Genomic DNA, 23,023 nt, shown 5'->3' with positions numbered 1-23,023 from the left:
AATCATGGCGACTCCCTGACTCGGCTTCTTTCTCCCAGCATTCTGTCTGTTTACTCCACCCACCTAAGGGCTGGCCTATAAATGGGCCAAGGCAGTTTCTTTATTAAATGAAAGTAATTCCTCCATCACACACGCACCCGTTATACTGAAACTACAGTTTCAGTTACCAAATCAGACAGAATTATAAACCAGATTGGGATTCATTTAGTTTCCCACTTCCCTGGTCAGGGCTCTTGAGGAAGATCAAATTATCAAAGTGGTTTGAGATATCAGACATGTCCTCACAACCAATCCAGAGTCTAGCAAGGTTCACTGGAGAGGTAGCTGGAAATGCACTTAGGTAAAACTTCAAGTCTCCCCAAGTCAGCAACAACTTCTCTGCTCAAACTGGAAAAATCTTTGGCCTCACTGTATCCAGGACAAACGGTTGTCTTCCACACCTCCTGGACTCATGATCGTGTGGGCAAAGGTGTCTGCCAGCATCTAAGAGTCTCTTTGCCTTCCCTAAAGGGACAATATGTAGACAAAGATGCCCTCCTGTGAGCCCCTCCCTGGGGCTCTGCTCTAAGTGTGTCCCTACCTGCTGAGTCAGTTTCAAAATGCCCTTTCCTTGCACATCCTGTCAGCCTGCAAAACATCCTTCAGCTTCACGGGCCTCGCACATCTGGAAGTCTCCCACATGCCGCAAACCCTGCTGAAGTATATTTTGAGTAGGGGACCCTAACAGTTCCTTCCATGAGTTCTTTTCAAATAAAGATGAGGAAAACTCATCTTGGGCTCAGCCCTTCACCTCTAGCAATTTCCTCATTCCTGGATGCCGTTCCCTCATTGCTAGAGAGCGCAAGGTTGGAAGAGCACTCTCCTGTACTTGGCTCTCTGTACTGATGTGAGATTTCCGTCTGTATGTTGTGATTACCATTAATGAATAAAGAACGGCTTTGGACCTATAGCAGGGCAGAACTTAGCTAGCGGGGAGGGGGAACTAAACAGAATGCTGGGAAAGAGAAGAGAGGAGTCAGAGAGAAGCCATGGAGCCTCTGCCGGAAACAGACTCTGGGAACTTTACCTGGTAAGCCACTGCCATGTGGCGATACACAGATTAATAGAGATGGGTTAAATTAATATGTAAGAGTTAGCCAATAAGCTAGAGCTAATGGGCCAAGCAGTGATTTAATGAATACAGTTTCTGTGTGATTATTTAGGGGCTAAGCAGCTGGGAACCAACAAGTGGCCCCTCCCCCAACACTGCACGCTTTGAACAGGTAGATTACAGATTTGATGCCCACTTACAGATGAGTAAAGTTGAGGCCCTGACTGGCCAAGCCATCTCCACAGGAGCCAGCCAAGTGATTTCCCACGCTCAGACACTCAGCGTCCAGCCAGGCGATGAGCTTGCTGCCTCTCCCATACCCTGTGGGGCCAGTAGCTGAAGGCAGAATCATTATCTCATTTGAAATAGATGCCTCCACCTCTGCACAAAGGGAGACCGGCCCCTCCTCTCCACCTCCGACAGACAGCTTCTCAGCCTCTCCTCAGCTCCACTTTCCTCTTGCTTCCAGACCCCGCCCTCTCCCCACCCTTATTAACACTGAGCTCACCCTGCCACCTACCTCGTATAATAGCATCCACTTACTCGGCAGAGACATGAAGAGTCACCACCTCTCAGAGCTATTAGGAAGATAAGAATGAGGTAAGACGTGGACAGCATCTAGTGTATGCTTGACACATGGAAAACCCTCAATAAGCCTCCCCATTATTCCCTATTATCACCCAACAATTAACCCAAACATGGAGCATCCCAAAGAGAACTGAATCAGCAGACATTTATACTGTGTCTCTTACCTAGAAGTCAACAGATAATGGCAGCAGGGAGGTGCTGGGGTCTCCCTGAGTCACCCAAGTTTGACACAGGAAGCAAAGCTGTAGGCTGACTCCCATCCACCTGGGCTTGCCCCCACTCGGTCTCCTCCCTCTAACAAACACGGCCACTAACAATGTCACCTCCTTCAGCCTGGGAGCCATGATAATTACTTCCCTCACCTTTCCCACATCCCGCTATTTCCCAAATGCTTTAGGTTTTGTCCTAAATGCCTCCAGAATCCCTTCTCCCCAACCATCTCCTCTCATACTGCTCTAGGAGCTATAATTAGGAAATTACAGAGATTATCAGAACACAAAAGCGTAGTCAAACACCCACTTCTACTTAACACTAGCACCAACCGAGCCAGCACACCTGCAGACACAAGAGCAATGGGTAGCAAAGTGACTGGTATGGTTTGAACACCAGTGTCGCCTTCAAAACTCACATAGACCTTACCCCCCATTGACACTTATTAAAAGGAAACCAAATCTTAAGAGGTCAACCCTCACAAACGGGGTTAGCTACCCAAAGGTTGACAGGGTTGCCACCTTTTCTCCCTTCTGCTTGTTGTCATGTCAGGGCATGATGTGCACCCCTACCAAGAGTGCACGGCCACTAAATGCCATCTCAGAGACCTTGGAGACACCAAACCTGCAGCATTTTGTGTGGACTTTTCAGCCAAGCTTGTGTCTGTGGCTCATGGATCACCCAGGCTGTGGTATTTGGTTGCAGTAGCACAGCTAGGTTAAGACAACGGCACTGAGGGACTTGCTGCATTTTCAGAACTGAACGAAGCAGATGAAGTGACCGTGTCATTGGCCATGGAACTGAGGAAGAAATCTCAGCAGCTGCGGGCAGGATGGGTACCTGGAGGGTAGTAGTCGGAGTGCTAAGGAGTGGAGGGAGATCTCGGAAGAACTCAGAGAGTCTCGAGTGCTTTCAAGATCTTGCTTTGACAGTCCAAATGAGATGCAGAGGATGCTGCACCCTTGTCTTGTGCGGCAATTATTTCCTAAGTATGGTGAGCTATGAGAAAAATGTTTCAGAATCTCTTGTATCATTTATCAAAATGAGGGCTAATCACATCTTTTTAAAGAAATGGTTTGCTAAGAAATGAGAGCTTCTGGGTTACTCTCCAGTACTGTCCATGTCTGCAGTAGCAAGGCTTTCTCGTGTTGCAGCTGTGCCCTGCCTAGGGTTCCCAGTCTCCACTCTCCACATCTGGTCACACACTTCTGCTTAAAACCCTTGTGGTTCCCCACTATCCTTAGGAATAACGTCCAGAATCCTTCAAATTCCCCATACAGCGTGGCCACTGTGCAGCCTCTGCGGGCCTTACTCTGTTCGTGCTACCCCACCTCTTCCCTGAAGATTCCCCAACCACATGCTCTTCTGGGTGAAGGACTTTGTTCAGATTTCTGCTGCCAAGAACCCTCTCACCATACCCAGCCAGGCAAGAAGAGGAGAGTCAGGGCCTGTCTCATTGCCCGTTTCCTAGCATGAAAAAGAAGCTTACTAGCCACTCGAATGAATGAAAGAGCCATGAGTGTTCTTCCTGATGCTGACAATTATGTCAGGTAAATCACGTAGTCCTTCCCCCTTCTACGCAGCTCACACTAACTTGGACCTGACACCACAACCAACCCCTGCAGCTGCAGCTGCAAGCGAAGTCTAGCAAGGCTTTTCTGGAGTGCCATCTGGACCCCATGGCCACATTGCAGCGAGATATCATTGACCTAGAAGTGAGCCAAGAGTCAATCCTGTGTTTTGTACATGTCCATAAATCCTCAACAACCCAGCGCCAGGTTCTCCATGGGAAATGGGGCACTGTGGTCACCCTGGGAGGGAACTACTTTCAGAAATCAACCTTGACTCCTCTTGGTGTTCATTTCTTTCTGAGTGGTAGCAACAAACTCCCTTATAGCAACTATAATTTTTAGGTCCTCAAAAGAACTCTTTCCAGATGTACTGCATATACTAATAACACACACTAAATAATCCACTTCTGCTGCCCCACAGATCACCTCTCGCCTCCACTCCTGGTTCCCATGGTGACTCACGAAAGGCTCCTCAAACCTGGCAGGAGATCCATGGAAGTGTGGAGCAGCTCAGCATGGAGGACAGCTGTAACAACGCAAAGTGGACAAAGAGGCGTTTGTCCAAGGACAGGTTTGAGCCCGAGAGGCTCTGCTTCCAGGAGCTGTAGAGCACCCCAGACTTGATGTAGTCACAAAATAGGAAAAAACAGAAACGGGTAACAGGTCATGTGTGAATGCGAGGCCGGCATGCTTTAGCTTCTAACTTGTCAGTGTGGGAGGAGAGAGAGAGAGAGAGAGAGAGACAGAGAGAGAGAGAGAGAGAGAGAGAGAGAGACTACTTCACAGCCAAGGAAACTTCCTAGAATGACTTCAGAGCACGTTGGAGCTGCATAGGAAGCCCTGTAGACCAGCCCTCGTCTAATCTGAGCTATTGTTGAAGGAATTAGACTCTCTGGCATGAAACTGTTCAGGGAGTCCCTATCCCCCCTCCACTTAATCAGACCTTTAATGCTATAGAGAGTGAAAGAATTTCTTAGTAGATTATAAAAATGGAACTAATTCACCAGGGCAGGGCCATTAGTAGATAAATACATTCGGGGTTTATGTAAATATATCATGAAGAACCTAGCTTGCTTACTGTGCTTAACTGTAATGCCCTTTGAAATAAAAAATACAGCAAAACGCCATAAGACAGGTGTAGCAGGGAAATACTAAATGCTAAGAGAGGGGTGCTAAGGTTCATGGAGTACCACCAGCCACAGTTAAGGCTGGGGCAGCTTTGGTTAAAGCCCCCTCCAAAGCTGGCTGGAAAGTGGATGGTTCTGGGCAGTCAGTGGGAGGGCCGTAAAGCTCCCAAGGGTGGTGCATGGGTTCTTAAAGTATATGACATATTAAACACAGGGTAGCTGGGGATCTCCCCGGAAAGTGACTGTGGCTTTCCAACTGCAAGCAGCTCTGAGGTCAAAGTGGAAGTCAGTGTGACAGATCCTGACAGACCAAAGCAAGGCATGTTTAGGCTGGGTAAGTATCCTGAGTTCAGTTCCCAAGAGCAGACAGAGTGCAAGGAGAGAGGGAGACAACTGAACCCTGCGCAGGGAGGCAGGGGACCCTGCCGAGGAAGCGTTGTCACCCAAAAGCCACTAAAGACTCCCTCTACAAACTCATTCCCCATGTATTCACTGAGCAGCTACTCTGGACCAAGCATGACTCCTGGCGCTAAGAACGCATGTCAAAGAAAATCTCTGACATCATGCCTGGTATGTTTTAATGAGAAAAACAAGCAATGAATAATAGCCTGGTGGTGACAAATGTCGTAAAGAAAGTAAAGCAGGGTGGTGGGAAGGAGACAGCTGGAGGCAGGGGTGGGGGTAATGCATATAGGGTGAAGGGAAGCCCAGCTCCCTTCACGGTAACTTCAGTTCAGACTGGAAGATGGCTTCACCTGTGTACAATTTCTCCTGTTTGCTGCAGTACCAAGTTCTCCAGTTACCTACTCCTGGCCTACTCATTTAGGAGTATCCCTTGAAGCCACAGCCTCTGGAGTTGGTTCTCCTCTAAATGCCCCGTTATACACACACACACACACACACACACACACACACACACACCTAACTTTGGCTCCCACGACTCAGGGAATAAGGAGATACTGACCCCAAGCTGATGAGAATAGGTTAACAAGCAAATGAGACAAGAGAGACAAGAGAAAGAAAGACCAAGAGCTCCATGTTCATTGTGATGGGGTGGCTATGCTCGCCCTGGCCTGGGGAGTACTGGAGAAACAGTTCACGGGACATAGACAAGGGCACAGAAGAATCTAAGACTGGCCTTGGGGGGTGAAGAATTCCTGAAAGTCTATCTTACTAAGGGGAAGCCTCCCTGGAGGTGCAGCTGTTGCAGGCTCAGGGGCCAAGGCTGGGATGATGATACAGGAGAGTACCTAGGTCACAGAACCCGAGAGCAAATGCAATCCTCTTGAAGGATTTAAGAGAGGGGAAACTAAAATGTAGTCCAGGGATTGTTTCCCTCCAATCGCTAATATTTTAAGGGAAAGAAAAGTGCCCCCCACATTGCCCCAAGACAACAGGAACACTACAGTGACTATAAACTAAATGTGGGAATAGAAGGAGTTTGTGGGAAGCATATGCTGCCTCTTGACAGGAAGGCCCCGGCCAGTTTCTGGGAACTGATAAGGATAGCATAGCCAAAAGAACATCAGAGATGGCAATCAACAGGTGACAGGGAGGGACAGGGCAAGAGGAGGCATCCCCAAAAGACTGATGCCTTGATGGCTGATGGAACAGTGTCTGCTTCTCTGTCACATTGGCCGCCTTGTAGAAGAATGCAGCTGCGTGATCCTCTGCGAACACGTGGCATGAGTTCACTGCAGCAGGACCAGGCTCTTGTGGTCCCTGCAGAGTGGGAGTTGGCTTCTCAGGGAGTGCAGCACACATCTCTGAGCTATAACCCCAGATGCAATTGCTGAAACCTCCAGTAAAGCCCCAGAGCTCCCTACATGTGAAGGACCTGAACATAGCCTGGGGCCTCATCCTTGCCGCCCTGTCCCCAGCCCGCATCCCCCTCTTCCTGCCCAGTGGCATCCCGGGAGCCTACACACACAGGCCTCCCTAGTTTCTGAGGTCTGGGACGTTGAATTGCTAGTACTCCGCACTCCATCATCTTCTCTGTCTTCAGGTGGTCCAGAATCTCCTGTAACTATGTCCTTTAACCAGCCGTGTGTCTTGGCCTGGTGTCTGAGGTGGGGTTTCTGAAGCACCAGGCAGAACACGGAAGCCCAACCATCATGGTTTATTAATGATGAAAAATTCCTCTCTGGGTCTTCAAGTGACTCCCTCAAAATGCCAGCCACGGGTAGGGAGCAGGCAGGCATGCTGCCAGTAGGGCGCAAACAGTAGAATCTATGGAATATATTAAAGCAGCGCAGATGGATTTCGGATGGAGGCCCTGCATAGGAATCCCGCACTGTGGGATGCGGCTTAGACCTCCAAACTCAGGCTGCTCAGCCAAGACAGAACCTAGAAGCCTGTTACCTAGACCAAACCACCACCTTCTCCTGAGAAGAGACTATCTCCCTGGAGGCTCAGAAACTCGCCTGCACCTTTTACAGTGGAGAACTACTCTACATGAGCACATAAAAACCAGAATACAAAAAAAAGAAATCCCTCCTGAAAGATTTCTGCCTGGGGACATGGACTGTATGTTTGTTGTAAGTGATCGTAGCCCTGCCTGTGACATGATCCCAACGGCAGCTCAGTGAAGCCACAAGCTTGATCTCAGAATAGTGCTTCTAAAGGCATAGAGCAAAACGTGTAGGGCGCAAGCTCAATTCTACTGAAAATTACCCCAAAAATGAAATGACAAGGGTTGTGCCTCACTCATGTCGTAAAAGATACAGGGAAGTGAGTAAGAGACAGGGAGAAAATAATTGGGCGGAAGCGATACTTCATACTTTATATAGTTGTGACAATTGTCCTATGATATGGAAATAATAAGGGGCTGGGGTCACCAGCCCTGCTATCCAGCACCCTTGGTCCTACCGGGAGGAAATAGTAAGAGAGGGTGGGTGGGACTAAGCGGCTAACATAGAATTCTCCCATGCGCTTGAGGAATGGCCAATATGAATACCATGTCACAGCCACATCAACTAATGCTTGTCCCCAGCACCTTTGTTCAAAATAGAAAGGTGAGGGGTCACAGTGCAACAGAACACGAGTGCACGGGAGACTAAGAACAGAGAGAGACCAGCGAAAGGAAGGAGATCAGTGAAAGGAAGAAAAGACCCCGTCAGAATCAAACGTACCAATATCCCGCTTCACCCCATGGGGCCGCACGGAACTGGCCTCTGCAGTTTTTCCTGCCTCCCGGAGGTCTGAGCCTTTGCTCTCCAGAATCAATGAGCCCACTTGGTCCTTTGTGTGAGCAGAAGCTCCCAAGTTGCTCATTAAAAGTAAGCATCTGGACCTAGTGAATTGATTTACTTCGCCCCAGTCCGAGAAGGACATTTCAGATCAGAAGATGTCTGAAGGTTGCTGACTCTGCTCTCAATTACTGTCGAGTGCTTATGCTCATCTCGGCTCCAGGAGTCCAGGCCCTGCTCCGTGGGGGAGTGCCGGTTCACAAAAGAAAATCAACGCAAGGTCTGCACCCGAGAGGGTGATGAGTTTAGGGTCATTGCTACCGGGCTTTCGTTTATCTTTAGAGACGTGAAATTTTCCACTCATTCCCTTTTTGAAGCATGAATAACAAATATAACACTCTATTCAATAAATGCAACAAAGATGAATAAGAGATCAGTTACAGAGAGTTGAAGAGCAAACACAAGTCAGTAGAGAACGGGGATGAAGGGCAGTTAACACACAGGCACGAGCACACTGGTTCAGGACAGTGAGAAATATAAGGAGAGCCGATATTCCACAAATGGTGGAACATTTGTGTGCTGCGCAGGGACGGGGGGGGAGGGGGGCTCTACCCTAACACACAAGAAAAGACGAGGAGGAAAGAGGGAAAGGGGGGAAGAAAGGAAGAGGGGGAGAGAGGTAGGCATGGTGGAAAGAAGGGGGGAGAGAGAGAGAAGCAGTAAGAAGGAGGGAAGAAAACCATCCCAAAAAACTAAAATTTTGAATAGACATTATAATATGTTATTCAGAAAGCCCACTGGTTTCTCTACATTCTGGAAGTCTCTGGTCCACATTTGTTAAGGAAAAAAAAAAAAACTTCTTATGAAGAGCTTTCAGAATTTCATTTTCCAGGGTCCAGGGTCTCTGCCTTTGTGGGTGCATCCTTCCTGTAGCATTTGGGCCCACACGTTACTAAAGCCATTTGAGTTCTTTGTCTTTCCATAGTCATGGGCACCAAGGACAGCACTTGCTAATGTTCTATGCTTGTGTGAGCACAGGCAAGGACTGGCTGGAGCCGAGGAAAGAAGAGTTAGCCTTTGTCAGAGAGTTCACTGGAGACCAGCCACCTCAGAGAATCCCAACAGGGGTGCGGCAGCAATGAGTGCAGGCATCGCTGCGAACCTTTACCCACAGCTACCATCAAGGATCCATTTATGAACTGTTTCTAGAACATTCTTCATTGTTGAGGATCAAGCCCTTTTAGACACCTTTACATTTCTTAATGTTCCCACCCAGTCATGTCAGAAAGGTGGGGACAGACAAGCAGATAGCCTGGTTTCCATAGACGTTTAATTTTTTTGTTTGTTTGTTTTTGTTTGTTTGTTTGTTTTTCGAGACAGGGTTTCTCTGTAGTTTTGGTGCCTGTCCTGGAACTCACTCTGTAGACCACGCTGGTCTCCAACTCACAGAGATCCACCTGCCTCTGCCTCCCGAGTGCTGGGCTTAAAGGTGTGTGTCACCACCGCCCAGCTGAACTTTGAAACTCTTTGAAAATCAAGAGGCATAGACAACTTCGGGATACGATTTTTGTTCTATGCCTGATCCAACCTGATTGTTGGCAATCCTGGGAAGCCAGGGAGAAAAGCACATGACGACTCGAGCTTTGGCTATATCCGTTTTCAAGTACTTTAATAATGACTCAGTGACAGAGGTTTAGGTCACCAGATCAAAGTGCTACAAACACTCTCTGAATGCTGTTTGTCACCATGTCTGCGGGCACACATAGTCATGATGCCCAGGACTATTATTAACCATTTCTATCCATGGTAGGGACCACTTCCGGGTTGATAAGGAACCAAGTGTTAGTTCCCCGGCCACATTTACCCAGCTGTTTTATTTATAACTGCAGAAATGGTGGTCAGGACAGTCCATAGCTGAGTGAGAAGGCCCAGGTCTACAGAGATAAGATCAAAGAGTTTTGGCTACTGACAGATCCAGAGAGAGAATGGGAGCCCCAAGGAAATGAATGTAGTTGAGCATGACAGGGTGATGGGTTTGAGGGAGGAAAGAAGCCAGGTCCCTGGGCTCAGAGGACAGACATAACCTGGTCGTGGGAAAGCCCAGACTGGCTGAGACCCTGTCCCCACCCCAGACACATACATTTATATGTTACCGTCTGTCAAAAGCCACTCCCCGTTTCTTTTGGAAAGTCCTCCCCGTGACTGAGAGAGTTCTCACAACCCTAACAGTGAGCCAGGCTCCAGATTGGGCTGGCCATGAGGGCCCTTACCCTTCTTTCTGCAGCAACTGGCCCAAAAAGTGGGCGACGATCCAAACCATCACATCAGAGGCCTCCTTTGATAGCTATAAAACCAAAACTACTGGGGAGAATGTGAAGCCACCATCCACAGCATCTCTTCCATGAAAGAGATGACAGCCAACTCATTCAGACTACAGAGACGGAAGATGATCAGGTTTGTCAGCAACACTGAGACCCATGGATAGCAGCTCCCCCAACCCAGCAATCTCCTATCCAGGAGCCAGAATGTTTCCCGTTCTTCCTTAGAACAGGTAGGTAGCACATCTAAAGTCAGGCACCAAATGAGTTCTAATACACAAATGTGGCTTGCTGTGTGAAAGCCACTAAACTCAGTGCCAAGAAGATATCCAAAGGTTCTGGGACATATACTGTCCAAAATACAAGGACAGAGGAGGAGACACCACGGTAGGACACTAGAATACTGGACAGGGTAAAGGAACATTGAGGTACGACAGTGGACTACTGTAATGGTACAAATGGATGCTATCACAGAACCACGGAGCACTGTGGTGGGGCAGTGGAGCACTCTGATGGGGCAGTGGAGCACTCTGATGGGACAGTGGAGGACCCTGATGGGACAGTGAAGCACTGTGATGGGACAGTGGAGCACTGTGATGAGACAGTGGAGCATTGTGATGGGGCAGTGGAGGACTCTGATAGGACAGTGGAGGACTATGATGGGACAGTGGAGGACTATGATGGGACAGTGGAGCACTGTGATGGGACAGTGGAGCACTGTGATGGGACACTGGAGCACTGTGATGGGACACTGGAGCACTGTGATGGGACACTGGAGCACTGTGATGGGACACTGGAGCACTGTGATGGGACACTGGAGCACTGTGATGGGACATACGCACATTGGGATAGGATGATGGAGTATTGAGATAGCACCACTGTGATGAAATCGTGAAGTATTATGATGGAACAGTGGAGCACTCAGGTGGGACAGTGGGGAATTATATGAACAGAACATTGAGATGAGACAGGTGCACATTGTGATAAAATAATGGAGCATTGTGATGAATCAGGAGAGTAAAGCGTTATGATAGGACAATGCAGCATTGTCATGAGACAGTGGCACACTGTGATGAACAATGGAGCACCATGATGACAGTGAATCATTGTGAAGAGATAAGAGAGCATGGTGACTTGACAGTGGGAAATTAGGATTGGAGAGCTGAATATTTTATAAGCCAGGAAAGCATTGTGATGGGACCTTGGAGCACTGATATAGAACAATGGAGCACTATGATGGGATGGTGGAGCACTGAGCACTAGGGTGGGATAATGCAGCATTGTGGTAAGAAAGTAAAGGATTAGTGGAACAATGGAGCATGGTGATGGAACAGTGGGCAATTGTGATGGGATGGTGGAGCACTGTCATGGGATGGTGGAGCACAATAGTGATGGGATGGTGGAGCACTGTCATGGGATGGTGGAGCACTGTCATGAGGCAGTGAAACACTTTGATGGAATGGTGGGACATTCTAATGGGACATGGAGCACTCTGATTGGGTCAATGGAGCAATGTGACAGGGTGGTGGACCACTGTGAAGAGATAGTGAGGCACTTGATAGAAGCATGGGACACTAATGGGGTGGTCAGTGGAGAACTGTGTTACAACCCTTAAGTATTGTTTCGAGATACTGCAACTTTGCGATGTTTTGACGTTTAAATGTGTTTACTGAAAAACTTTAAGAATTCTACCAAAAAGATACCATTTTCACCTGAGTGTTTTGGTCCACACCTATAATCCCAGCACTCAGAAGAGTCTGGGACAGAAGGATGATGAGTACATGGCCCACCTGGCTTGCAGAGTGAGTTTGAGGCCTATTTGTACAACTTAGCAATATTCTATCTTAAAATGAGTTTTTTAAAGGAGGGAGGGCTGGGGCATAGCTCAGTGGTACCATTCCTGCCTGGCATGCCCAAATCCCTGGGTTCAACCCCCAGTACAACAAAAATAAATAAGTAAATGACCTCTTTTTATCTCATAAGTCAAATATTTTTAAATTTTTAATTAAGGAAAAAATAGAGACATCCCAGTGCCAAGGGTGGATTCTAGAATACCAACAAAACATTAAGCCAACGTTACTCCCTGCCATCGTCAAACCAACAAGTGCTGTGTTGAGCTCCCTGGGCCCTCAGGAGGGAGAGCTATGTGCAGGGAGAAACCCTTCCTCATAGTCCGGGCTGACCCTGGCTCAGACCTCACAGGCCATGCGTGCTGCTGTCGCTCAGCCACTAGTCGCAGCCTTGGCTATGAAGCACCTGTTTTTCTGCTTACTAAATGCAGTCTTGATCAACAGGGACCCAGACCCTTTCCCAGGCCCCTGTCCCTTCCGTTCAGGTGCTCCCTTTCTAGCTCTGTCGTTAAACTCCGCCACCACGGTGACAGCTCCACGTGTTCTGATGTGAGCGGGAATCAGAGAACGGTTAGGTTTGTTTTCTGGGCTTCTAGCCTGGGTCTCCATCCACCGCACACATTCTCCATGGTAACGCTCCAGTCCCTTCTGGAAGCCCTGAAATATCCTTGCTTAACAGTAATCAAAGGACAGTCCCACCAAGTCAATCAATGGAAAAGCACTCATTAACAGCCTTTCTCCACGTTAAAAGGTCTCTAACAAGGAGCCATTAAAGGCAGACATTCAGAGTTGTGTTTCCCCGGGCTGTGGGCTAAATTAGAGTAGCTGTTTAGCTTGAAGGAAAAGGGCAACGTGTCCTCACCCAGAGCAGGCAAAAGGTCAGCACATTCACCCCCGTGGGAGCCTCACACAGAGTTAGCGGGATGCAGGGCGTGAGTGTCTGGGAGTGGGGCACCCCAGTTGTGCTTCCTGCTTTGTAGTCATGCTGCCTGAGTTCGAACTAAGCTATTTGCTGTGCTCGTTAAAAGACAGAACATTGGAGCATTTAAAATCAAATGCCCTGTAATTTTCCAAGTCCTGATGGTTTCCCACAGGCTGAGGAGAAAGAGGTTTTCCAGGCTGCTACAAGGAGAGTAGAGAGGAAGGGTAGAAAACTGTGCTGAGAAACAAAAGGTCAAGGGGTGGCCGTAACAGGGAGGAGGTGTTTATTTTCATCAAGTGAAGCCTTTCCCTCCCTCCCTTCCTCCCTCCTTTTCTCCTCCCCACCCTCCCTCCCTCCGTTCCACCTTCGCACCCTCCCTCTCGCCCTCCCTTCCTCCCTCCCAGTCTCCCCTTCCTTTCTTTCTCTTTTCTTTTCATCTCTAATTTGTGTTTTGGAACTATTCACGAAGTAGGTGACGAGACATGTGAAAACCTAGCGAGTTCAACTGAGGGTCCCACTGGGCCACAAAACCTATTAAATTTTGTTCAGTTCTCTGTAGAAACTCCCGTCAGGGAGGCTCTGGGGTTAGAGGGCTGGAGGGCAACAGAGTTCACCTGTTACCGAGGATAGCATCTTTTACGAGATACATGCATCTTAAATATTTGAAATATTTGTGTAATGGAGCTGTGGAGCCATGCAGTGTGAAGAGTGGTGTGTGTTTGTTTTCTGGTGGCAATTGGGATTAAACCTAGGGCCTCCTGCACGCGCCCAGGCCCAGCCTCAGCCTCAGCCTCAGCCTCAGCCCCAGCCCCAGCCCCAGCCCCAGCCTCAGCCCCAGCCCAGCCCCAGCCTCAGCCCCAGCCCCAGCCTCAGCCCCAGCCTCAGCCCCAGCCCCAGCCCAGCCCCAGCCTCAGCCCCAGCCTCAGCCCCAGCCTCAGCCCCAGCCCCAGCCCCAGCCTCAGCCCCAGCCCCAGCCCCGAGAATAGTATTTCTGAATGTTCCCTCCGATTAAGAAGGTGTAGTCACACAAGCTCCCAGTCACACTGTTCCTACAAGCCAAGCTTTATTTTTCTTTAAAAGAAACAAGACAGTAACAGTTGCAGCTAGTTTGTGTTTAAACAGTTAAGAACTGTTTAAAACTTGATACATTTTCAGGTAAGTTTTGCTCCCTAACAATATTCTGATTAAAATTAAAAAAAGAAAAAAGTCCTGTTAGGGTTGTTCCTCGGTGGATAGAGAGAACTGGCCTAGTACACCAAAGGTTATGGGTTCAATTCCCCGCACCACCTATAACAGGGCACAGCACACAGGCCTGTAATCCTAGTCCTTCCAGAGATGGAGAACAGGGGTGGTTCCAAGGTCATCCTCTGCCTGAGTCAGTCTGAGCCCCACTCAGAACAAATTTCACCCACATCAAAAAAAAAAAAAAAAAAAACTCCTAGGTACGTCTCTGCATATTATCAGCATATTTAAACTGTGATGAGAAGATATTAAAAATGAGTGGCTAGAAACTGCCTTGAGTGTTTTGTTTGAAAATGAGATACAAGCTTTGTAATTGCCAAAGTGAATTCTTGCTGTGTTTGGTCAACTGCCTCATCAGTGAACTTGGTTTGCTTCCTTATGATTTTTGGTGCTGGGGATTGGACCAGCCCCTCCTGTATTCTAGCGTGACCTCTGCAATGGAGCAGAGAGCCTAGAACATGCAAAACAAAGACAAGATTGTTTCCCAAAATAACTGCTGCTAGCTTAAAAGGCTTGTGAGACTTGAGGAAATGGTGGGTTGCTTTTTTAGTTTTTTTTTTTTTTTTTTTTTTTTTTTTGGAGTGTGTGTGGGGGTGTTTGTTGCTTGTTCATCTGTTTTGAAGACTGAACCCAGGACCTCACTCTTACTTGATAGCCATTCCTCCATGACTCCTCACCTCCCCCCACCCCAAAAGGAGGTTCTTGATTCAGGATTTCAGACTCGTAAAAGAAGGTTTGGCTGGCTAGATAAGATCATGTTTGCTTACTAATGGTGGAGGTGTCTCTTCTGTGTAATTACACAGACAGGGTCATCCCACAGGATGCTCTGCCTGCTTAAGGACAGCTATGGAAAACATCACAGGTTTTCTACCCTAGGTCTGTATTCCGGGCTCTTCACTCTATCATGAAGGGAGTTCAATGAGCTGATAGAAAACCACCTGCTGAGGGAAGCCAACCTCGAGACCCACCGTGAAGCCTGCAGCAGCAGAAAGAGAAGCCTATATGTGCGGAATTCAGTTAGCCGTGTCTAACAGCTTAATCTGGTGTTGCTCATTTCTTACACTCACCTGCCCTCGCCCTAAGTAAATAAGACTCAACCCAGTTACTCACCTAGACCCCCTTGGCGGATGTCTGTCCGTGTGGCTCCGCCAACAATAAACTGAGGGTTGGGACATAGTTCCTGAAAGTAGTTTAGGAGAAACGCAAGTCAGAGGCACTGTTTAATGGTGGTGGCAGCGTAAATAAAGGCATCCTGCTGAGCTGGCAGGCTAGTCCTAGCATCTTGTCTGCTACCACACATACAGGCTTTGTCTCCTTGGTGGGTCTTCGAGACCAGGAAGGGAGGACACCAGAGTCAGCTACCGATCCACAGGACAAAAGCTGGAGCCCAGAGCCCCTATCATGCCCAGGATCTTGACTACTGTGCACACTGAGTGTATGGGTGTGTGGATATGTGGGTGTGAAAAGGCTTCGGGGTGTGGTTTGTAGGAGAAAGGCAAAGGCTGAGGCGCTAACACAATGAGCTATGGACCCGCCCATTTGGACAACACCCCTCTTTACACAGAGAGCCAAGTAGAGGTATGTTTGACAAAAGGCAATGCCCGCTGTGGGCATCCCTTAAACACGTGACTAAGTAGCAAGGATTTTATAGCTGATCCAATCCTGAGGGTATCAGGGAGGAAGCCAGGTATCAAGGATGAGGTATCAGGGAGTACCCATTTCCAGGTAGAACTCAGGTCTGATGAGGTCATATTCCTGCTTCTATCTCTGCCATTACCAGCTTCCACTTGGCATCTGCTCACATGTGATATTACCTAGACTAGACTAGAAGGAGGCAAGCGGTCAACCCTTTTCTTTTGTTTACGCAGGAAGGCCCTACTGAGCGCCATTCTGGGTCTGGTACCACAGCAGGCAGGGGAGATGGAAGGGTGGGGAAGTGAAGAAACCAACAGGTAAAATCCTGGCTTCTCAGGGCGTTTGGTTTGCATAAGCAAATCAAGCTGACATTATTGGGAAACAGCTGAACAAACAAGCAAAATGAGCTCATATTAAAAGTCCAGGGGGCATTCTGGCTGACCAGCTGACCACGTGAAGACGACAGCTGCCTGCTAGAAAGGGGGGCTCTGGTGCAGTCTGCAGGGGAGTGTCCAAGCAGACGTCAGCCTGGACACAAGGCAAATTGTTAGGGGGAAGGTGGGACCTCGAGGGACCAAGGGAACTTGGACTGCACTTGCGAACCGATGGTTTCACTCCTGCAAGGGCTGGCCAGCTACGCAGTGAGAACCATTGCTTACGTAGAGACGTGAAGAGATGATAGATCCACTATGATGAGGAAACAGAGAGAGCTGAACAAAAGGGGTAAAGCCCACGTGGAGCTGTACCCAGGGGTTCTGAGGTCCTACTGTAGGAGATGGAACCTTCTGGAAGACAGCCCTACCTATATGAAGCGGTCAGTTCCTAGCCCTTCCCCCCTAACACTCCACTCTCCTACCCCAAATATTATTTTTTAATTCACAGTTTTGTCAAGAAAGTAATTCTTACTGATAGACAAAATTCTAACAGGAAACAATAAAATAAAAACCCTTCCATTTTTGCTCTTTATTAACATTTCTAACACATTCTCCCCAAAACCACCTTTAATATGATAGCACGCTGTCATGCAAGTGCATATATCTTAGCCAACTTTCTATTACTATAACAATATACCTGGGACAATCAACTTACAAAGAAGAAAAGGTGTCAGGTCTGGTGGCTCATACCCATTATCCCAGCACTTGGAAAAATAAAACAAGATCATTATTTTGAGGATATTTTAAAGACTCTATTAGAGAGGGGCTAGGAAGAAGAAAGAGGGGGAGAAGGAAGAGGAGGAAGGAAAATCTCATTTGGGCCCACATCTTTGGAGGTTCGGTCCATGAATAGTCCCACTATTTGGGGGGGGGGTCTCTGTGAGGCAGACAGCATGGTAAGAATGTGTAAGAGGCCTGATTACTTCATGCCAGCTAGGAAGAGGAGAGGGGGAGAGAAGAGCCCAGGGTTCTAATTCCCTAATACTCTCAGTGACCGCTTCCTCTGCTAGACACAACTTCTAACTGACCACCACATGTGCCAGTGTGCTAAGGGTGGGCATTCTGGGAAAGACAGGATGCGAACTATAGCTCTCTCTCTGTCTCTGTCTGTGTGTGTGTGTGATCACATGTACTTTAATTTGCATTGAAAGTACCACAAATCATTCAGCCAGTCTTCCAGTGAGGGAGCTTTGATTTTTGCTGTTTTGTTTTAATATTTTGCAGTCTCTGATGGCAAGTGAAAAGTGGACATGGTGGGCCAGAGGGATGACTCTGCGGGTAAAGGCACCTGCCACCAAGTCTGACAACCTGAGTTTGATTCCTGAGAACCAGTATGGGGGAAAGAGTTTTAAAAAAACTTGTTTAAGGAAAGAGAGTTTTTCAACCTATTCAATGCTTCCTTCATTCACATGTGATGAGACACTTATACACACACCCATACACACCACACACTCTATACACACTATACACACATACCACACACCCATACACACCATACACACTATACACACATACCACACACCACACACACTATACACACATACCACACACCCTTACACACCACACACACTATACACACATACCACACACCCTTACACACCACACATACTATACACACATGCTACACACCCATACACACCACACACACTACACACACATGCTACACACCCATACACACCACACACACTATACACACATGCTACACACCCATACACACCACACACACTACACACACATACCACACACCCATACACACCACACACACTATACACACATGCTACACCCTTACACACCACACACACTATACACACATACCACACACCCATACATACCACACACACTATACACACATGCTACACACCCATATACACACCACACATACTATACACACATGCTACACACCCATATACACACACATCACACACTATACACACATACCACACATATATATCACACACACTCATATACACACATGCCACACATATACACACCACACACACTATACACACACTGTCACATACACACTACAAACATACATATACACATATACACCACAAACACACCACACATATACACACCACACACACCACACACACTGTGCACACACACTGTCACATACGCACTACAAACATACACATATACACCAAACACACCACACATATACACACTACACACACTTTACACACACACACCACAAACATACACACACACTATAGTAAATATAAAAGCGGTACCTCTAATCTGCTCTCAGGTGCTGAAGAGCTCCCATGCTCTAGACCATTATTTCCTGACAACTAAAAGGTGGAGGAATTTGAAAAACTAATTAAAAAATGACAGATTGGAAAATCTTTTCATTTAAATTTTGCCTTTAAAAGGCAGTAACTTCAAGACAGAAGGGAAGAAAGCATTGACTGGGGTTTGAAAGACTCTCTTTCCTTAAATAATTTTTTGAACCTACCCATCCCTGCTACTATTCTTCTGTTAAATGGCCATAGTGCTGAGCTGCCCCGAAGCTGGCATTTCTGCCCCAGAGAGTCTTGCAGCAGGGTTGTGGGTCGTGCAGAAACTCCACTGGTCAACGTGCAGAGGCTCCATGACACTGCAGCGCTCGTCTCCCAACGGGACAGCTCTATCATTCAAACCCATTCCTTCAGCTGCTACCTACAGATAACACTGATGCTTCAAGGTGACCCCCCACCCCTGGCCCTTTCTGCTCAATTCCCTGTCACACTACCCATGTGACAGAAGCAAAAGACACTCATATCCAATAAGTGTGCGAAGCTTTGCTACAATTTTAGGTTTGGGTTCAGGAAGAGAGAATGTTGGCAGAGGCTACAGTTTAAAATGCTGCCTGTTGGTAAGGAGGTAGAATTTTCATTTTAATATTTGTTATTCACTAATTATAATGCAAAATGTCCCCCTCCCAAAATAGCCATGACTGATGTATTACATGGATCCTTCAAGGGTCACATAAAGTCCTCATTTTTTTTTATTTATTTATTTATTTTTTTTGGTTTTTCGAGACAGGGTTTCTCTGTAGCTTTGGAGCCTGTCCTGGAACTAGCTCTTGTAGACCAGGCTGGCCTCGAACTCACAGAGATCCGCCTGCCTCTGCCTCCCGAGTGCTGGGATTAAAGGCGTGCGCCACCACCGCCCGGCTAAAGTCCTCATTTTACAATTCACAGGGAGATAAGACCCCTGTAGGACACAAGAACTTACTGTGTGCCTTATCCCCCATTAAACCTCAAAGCAGAGATAGAAGAGACAGGCAGCTGGAGAGACTTAAAAGATGGAGACCCTGCAGAAGAAAGGCAGCCCCCGTCTGCCTACATCTATGGACTGCTATTTTTTTATTCTTTAGCACCAGCCACGTGTGTTCAGGATGATGCTTCCTGGCCACCAAGAGATGGCCCCAAGCACCCCTTAACACAAACTACCCAAGCCTTCCACCAGCCCTGGAAAAACGGAAAGACAGGAGACTGTAGTCCTTATTTCCTGTAAGGTTCTCAGGATCGGAAGTGCTGTAAAAGCCCACACTCTCTCAGAAGTGATGGCTACTCGGAAAGAGTCCTCTCCAGACAGTGTCACTGGAAGACTTGGCATTCGAAGGGCTCCGAATTGTCCTGTCAAGAATCCCCATAGTGCCCCCTCCCTCACTCCATCACCACATCCCACAGCTCAGCACTTCTGACCTTCCACCATCTGGTCCACGATGCTTCTGGCTTCGCCTGTTTCCCACCATGTTTTATCTGCTCTAACGACCATGGAGCACAGCCTTCTCTGGACACTCTTTCTTGCATGCTCTTCCACAGCCCAGTGCCTTGGCTCACATCCAAGCCTTCTCCTGGATCTCACCTATGTCCTCTCTCTCCACCAATCCCTGCTTAATCGTCTTTTATGATTTTCCTGTTTAATTCCACAGTCAAGCATCACTGTTTCCGCCCTAGTTCCCATCCATGTTGTTCATTGAATAGTTTTCTCTCCGGCCAGTCTGTCTTGTAATGCTATCTGGAGATAACTCACTTCCTAAGCATCTATGTGTTCTTTCATCCAGATTGTCTCGTAACCCCAGGAGGTGGGTAGTGCTATTGTTCTCACTTCATGCATAGGAAACGGGGTCTCAGAGAGGTTAGTGGCTTACCTGCAGTCACTTTGCTACTGAGTGATAGACAAGGGACCAGAACCTGACACCCAAGCCCATGTTCTTCTCTACTCCAGTGTCTCCCAGTTGTCTGCCTATTTTCTGCACCCCCCTTAACTAGTGAAAGCTCTTCGAGGTACCTCCCAGCCCAGGACAAGTGCACAGCAAACCATGACTGAACTGGAAAGTCCAAAGCCACAAACCTAAGAGGTAGCGGCTGGAGAAAGAACGGAAACTCCAAATAGAGCCTTCTACCATCCATTAACCTTTCAACAATCCAACCCCTCCATATGTCTCTCAACTGGGGGTTCTTATTATCAGCCTGGCATGGCTTCACTCCTGACTTTATATTTCTCCTTCAGATCAATAAACGGCTTAATTGCCAGGGGTGGGAGACACTCAAGACAGAAAAGAATCTTGAACAGGCTGCACTAAGTCTGTTCACACTGGGCACTATGCACTTCGCAGGGGCTTGGGATAGACACTGAGCCCAGATGGTGAGGCAAAGAGCTAAGAGTACCAGAGACCTGCATGACCAGCCACTGTCTCTGTGGGTGGGCCGCTGCTCTTACCCCACATAAACAGAAAAGCCCTAGGAGATTTCGCCCTTCCAACAGCAAGCTCTTCCTGAGAACCCAGGTCTGATCTTACAGCCTTCATCTAGACAAATGTGTCTTCCTTCCTTGGGACAAGAGCCTAGGTGGGTCTCCTACTTAGAAGCTTAAGAATAGGCAGAAACAAAACAACTATAGCCCTCCTGGTTGTATATCCAAAAGAACCAGAACTAAGATAGGGACACCTGAACATCCACATTTTTTGTAGCATTAATCCCAATTGCTATGATAGGGAATCAGCCAAGCTACTCATGCCCAGATGAATAAATAAAAAATATTGTATATTCATGCAGGGGAAGTATATGTGTGTACACAATGGAATATCATTCATAGAGAAGATGAAAATCGTAACATTTGTAGAAAAAAATGAACAGAAGCAAAAAAATCATCATTTTAAGTGAAATGAGCCCAACTCACAAAGAAATGTGACCTATTGATCCTGGTACGTGGGACCGGGGAAGTGGGGAAGTAAAAAGATGGCTGTCAGGATGTGGACGAGGAAATAAAACACCTTCATTTTTGTAGAATTGCTAGGTTTAAAAAAATTGGCAGTTTCCAAACTAAATAGAGTTATTCTCAAAAGTAGCAAGTCAAACAAACAAACAAAAAAAGCAAACAGAACCATTGAGAAATAGGCAAAGGGTTTGAACAGGCATCTCTCTAAAGCCTACACCAATGGTGGAAAAGGGCAAAGATGAAAAGGTACAGCCTTCATAATCATCAGGAGAATGCAAATGAAGACCACAGTGTGACTACACCCACTCCTCCTCTCCAATCTCCAGCCCTAATGGAACCTTCCATGACCCTCAGTAACCCTATGTCTCTCAGCAGTGATGCTATCACAGTTGCCCACAACTGACTGTATCTAACCTTGGCTTGTTCCCCTGTGTGCTGGCCTGGGGGCACTATGAAATCCTAAATACCATGTGTTCTGTGCCTCTTACACACAGGGCAATTACCCTCCAAGATTAACTTCTAGTTCTCAAAACAAGACGGACACACAATGGTTCCCACAGTGCCATTTTAAGGGCAGAAAAACTGAAGCTCGGAGAGATTAAACCGCCTGCCCAAGGCCACATCAGCAGAGCTACTGTTGAGATCTACCTTGTCCGGCTCCAAACCTGTGTGTTCTTCCTTAGAAATAATTTCAGAAATCAAGACGGAATCCGAACTATGGGATCTGAAAATGAAATCTACCACCGTCACTTACTTCAGCTCTTGGCCAGATGTGACAGCCCTCCACCCTGTGTGACAGTCAACTGTGCCTTACCGTGGGTCGCTTCCATACGATGCCTTGAGTTTGGGGGGAGCCAGGCCCGAGATCCCTGTAGCCCAAAGCTGATGCACATGCTGGAAACTCTGGATCTTTAAACAGCACCCCTGAGTTCAAGCATTGTTTTCTCAGAATCTCAAAGTCTTGGCCCAAATACTTCACGGCATTCTGGTTAGAGCCAAGCCCCTTAGCAGCTGCACGTTGCTTGGCTACTCCTGCTGCCAGGGCTGCCATGGCCTGGCTGTGAGCTCTGTGGGATGCACAGGAAAGCAGGGCTTCTGTGTCCTCTCAGACATCTGCCCTATGGGGCTGCTCCCTATAAGGTGGCAGGCAGGGAGGTGGCGCGTGTCAGCTTTTCACCTGAGGCCCTGCTCCAAAGACACATGAGTCATAAACAGGATCAAATATGTATTCAAGGTGCAGGTAAATCTGCCCCACCTTCTCCTGCTGTTCACAAATGATCCAGAAATCACTAGAAGCTGGATAGGGCAGGGTCTGGGTCCTTCCCCAGAGCCTCTGCGAGGACTGGCCCTGTCTGTACCTTAGTTTTATTCTAGTGGAAATAACTTAAGGCTGTGGGTCTTCAGAACATAAAGAGGATAATCCTCTGTTCTTTTTTATTTTTATTATGTATGGTGCTTTGTCTGCATGTACAGGTATGTGCAGTACAGGTATGCAGTATCCTTGGAGGCTAGAAGAGGGTGCCAGAGTCCTCTATAACTGGAGTTACAGACAACTGTTAGCTTCCATGTAGGTGCTAGGAATCAAACCCAAGCCCTTTGGCAAAATAGCCATTGCTCTTAACCTCTGAGCCATCTCT

The 23,023-nt window shown here is 47.6% G+C and overlaps 1 protein-coding gene across 1 annotated transcript in view; it reads right to left on the bottom strand.

Annotated features, from left to right (window-relative positions):
- Positions 1–22,437, bottom strand: part of Capn8 (calpain 8) — a 73,460-nt gene extending 51,023 nt beyond the window's left edge. The window contains exons 1-2 of the mRNA XM_057769803.1: positions 22,201–22,437; positions 15,217–15,286 (exon numbers count right to left, since the gene is read on the bottom strand). Coding sequence (XP_057625786.1) covers positions 15,217–15,286; positions 22,201–22,437 — 307 coding nt within the window. The remainder of the gene's footprint in view (positions 1–15,216; positions 15,287–22,200) is intronic.
- Positions 22,438–23,023: the final 586 nt, after the last annotated feature.

The sequence above is a fragment of the Chionomys nivalis genome, chromosome 5 (genome assembly GCF_950005125.1).
Source record: "Chionomys nivalis chromosome 5, mChiNiv1.1, whole genome shotgun sequence".
Classification (NCBI taxonomy): Eukaryota; Metazoa; Chordata; class Mammalia; order Rodentia; family Cricetidae; genus Chionomys; species Chionomys nivalis.
The sequence above is the reverse complement of the archived record's forward strand: the minus strand, read 5'-3'. Positions and strand labels throughout refer to the sequence as shown.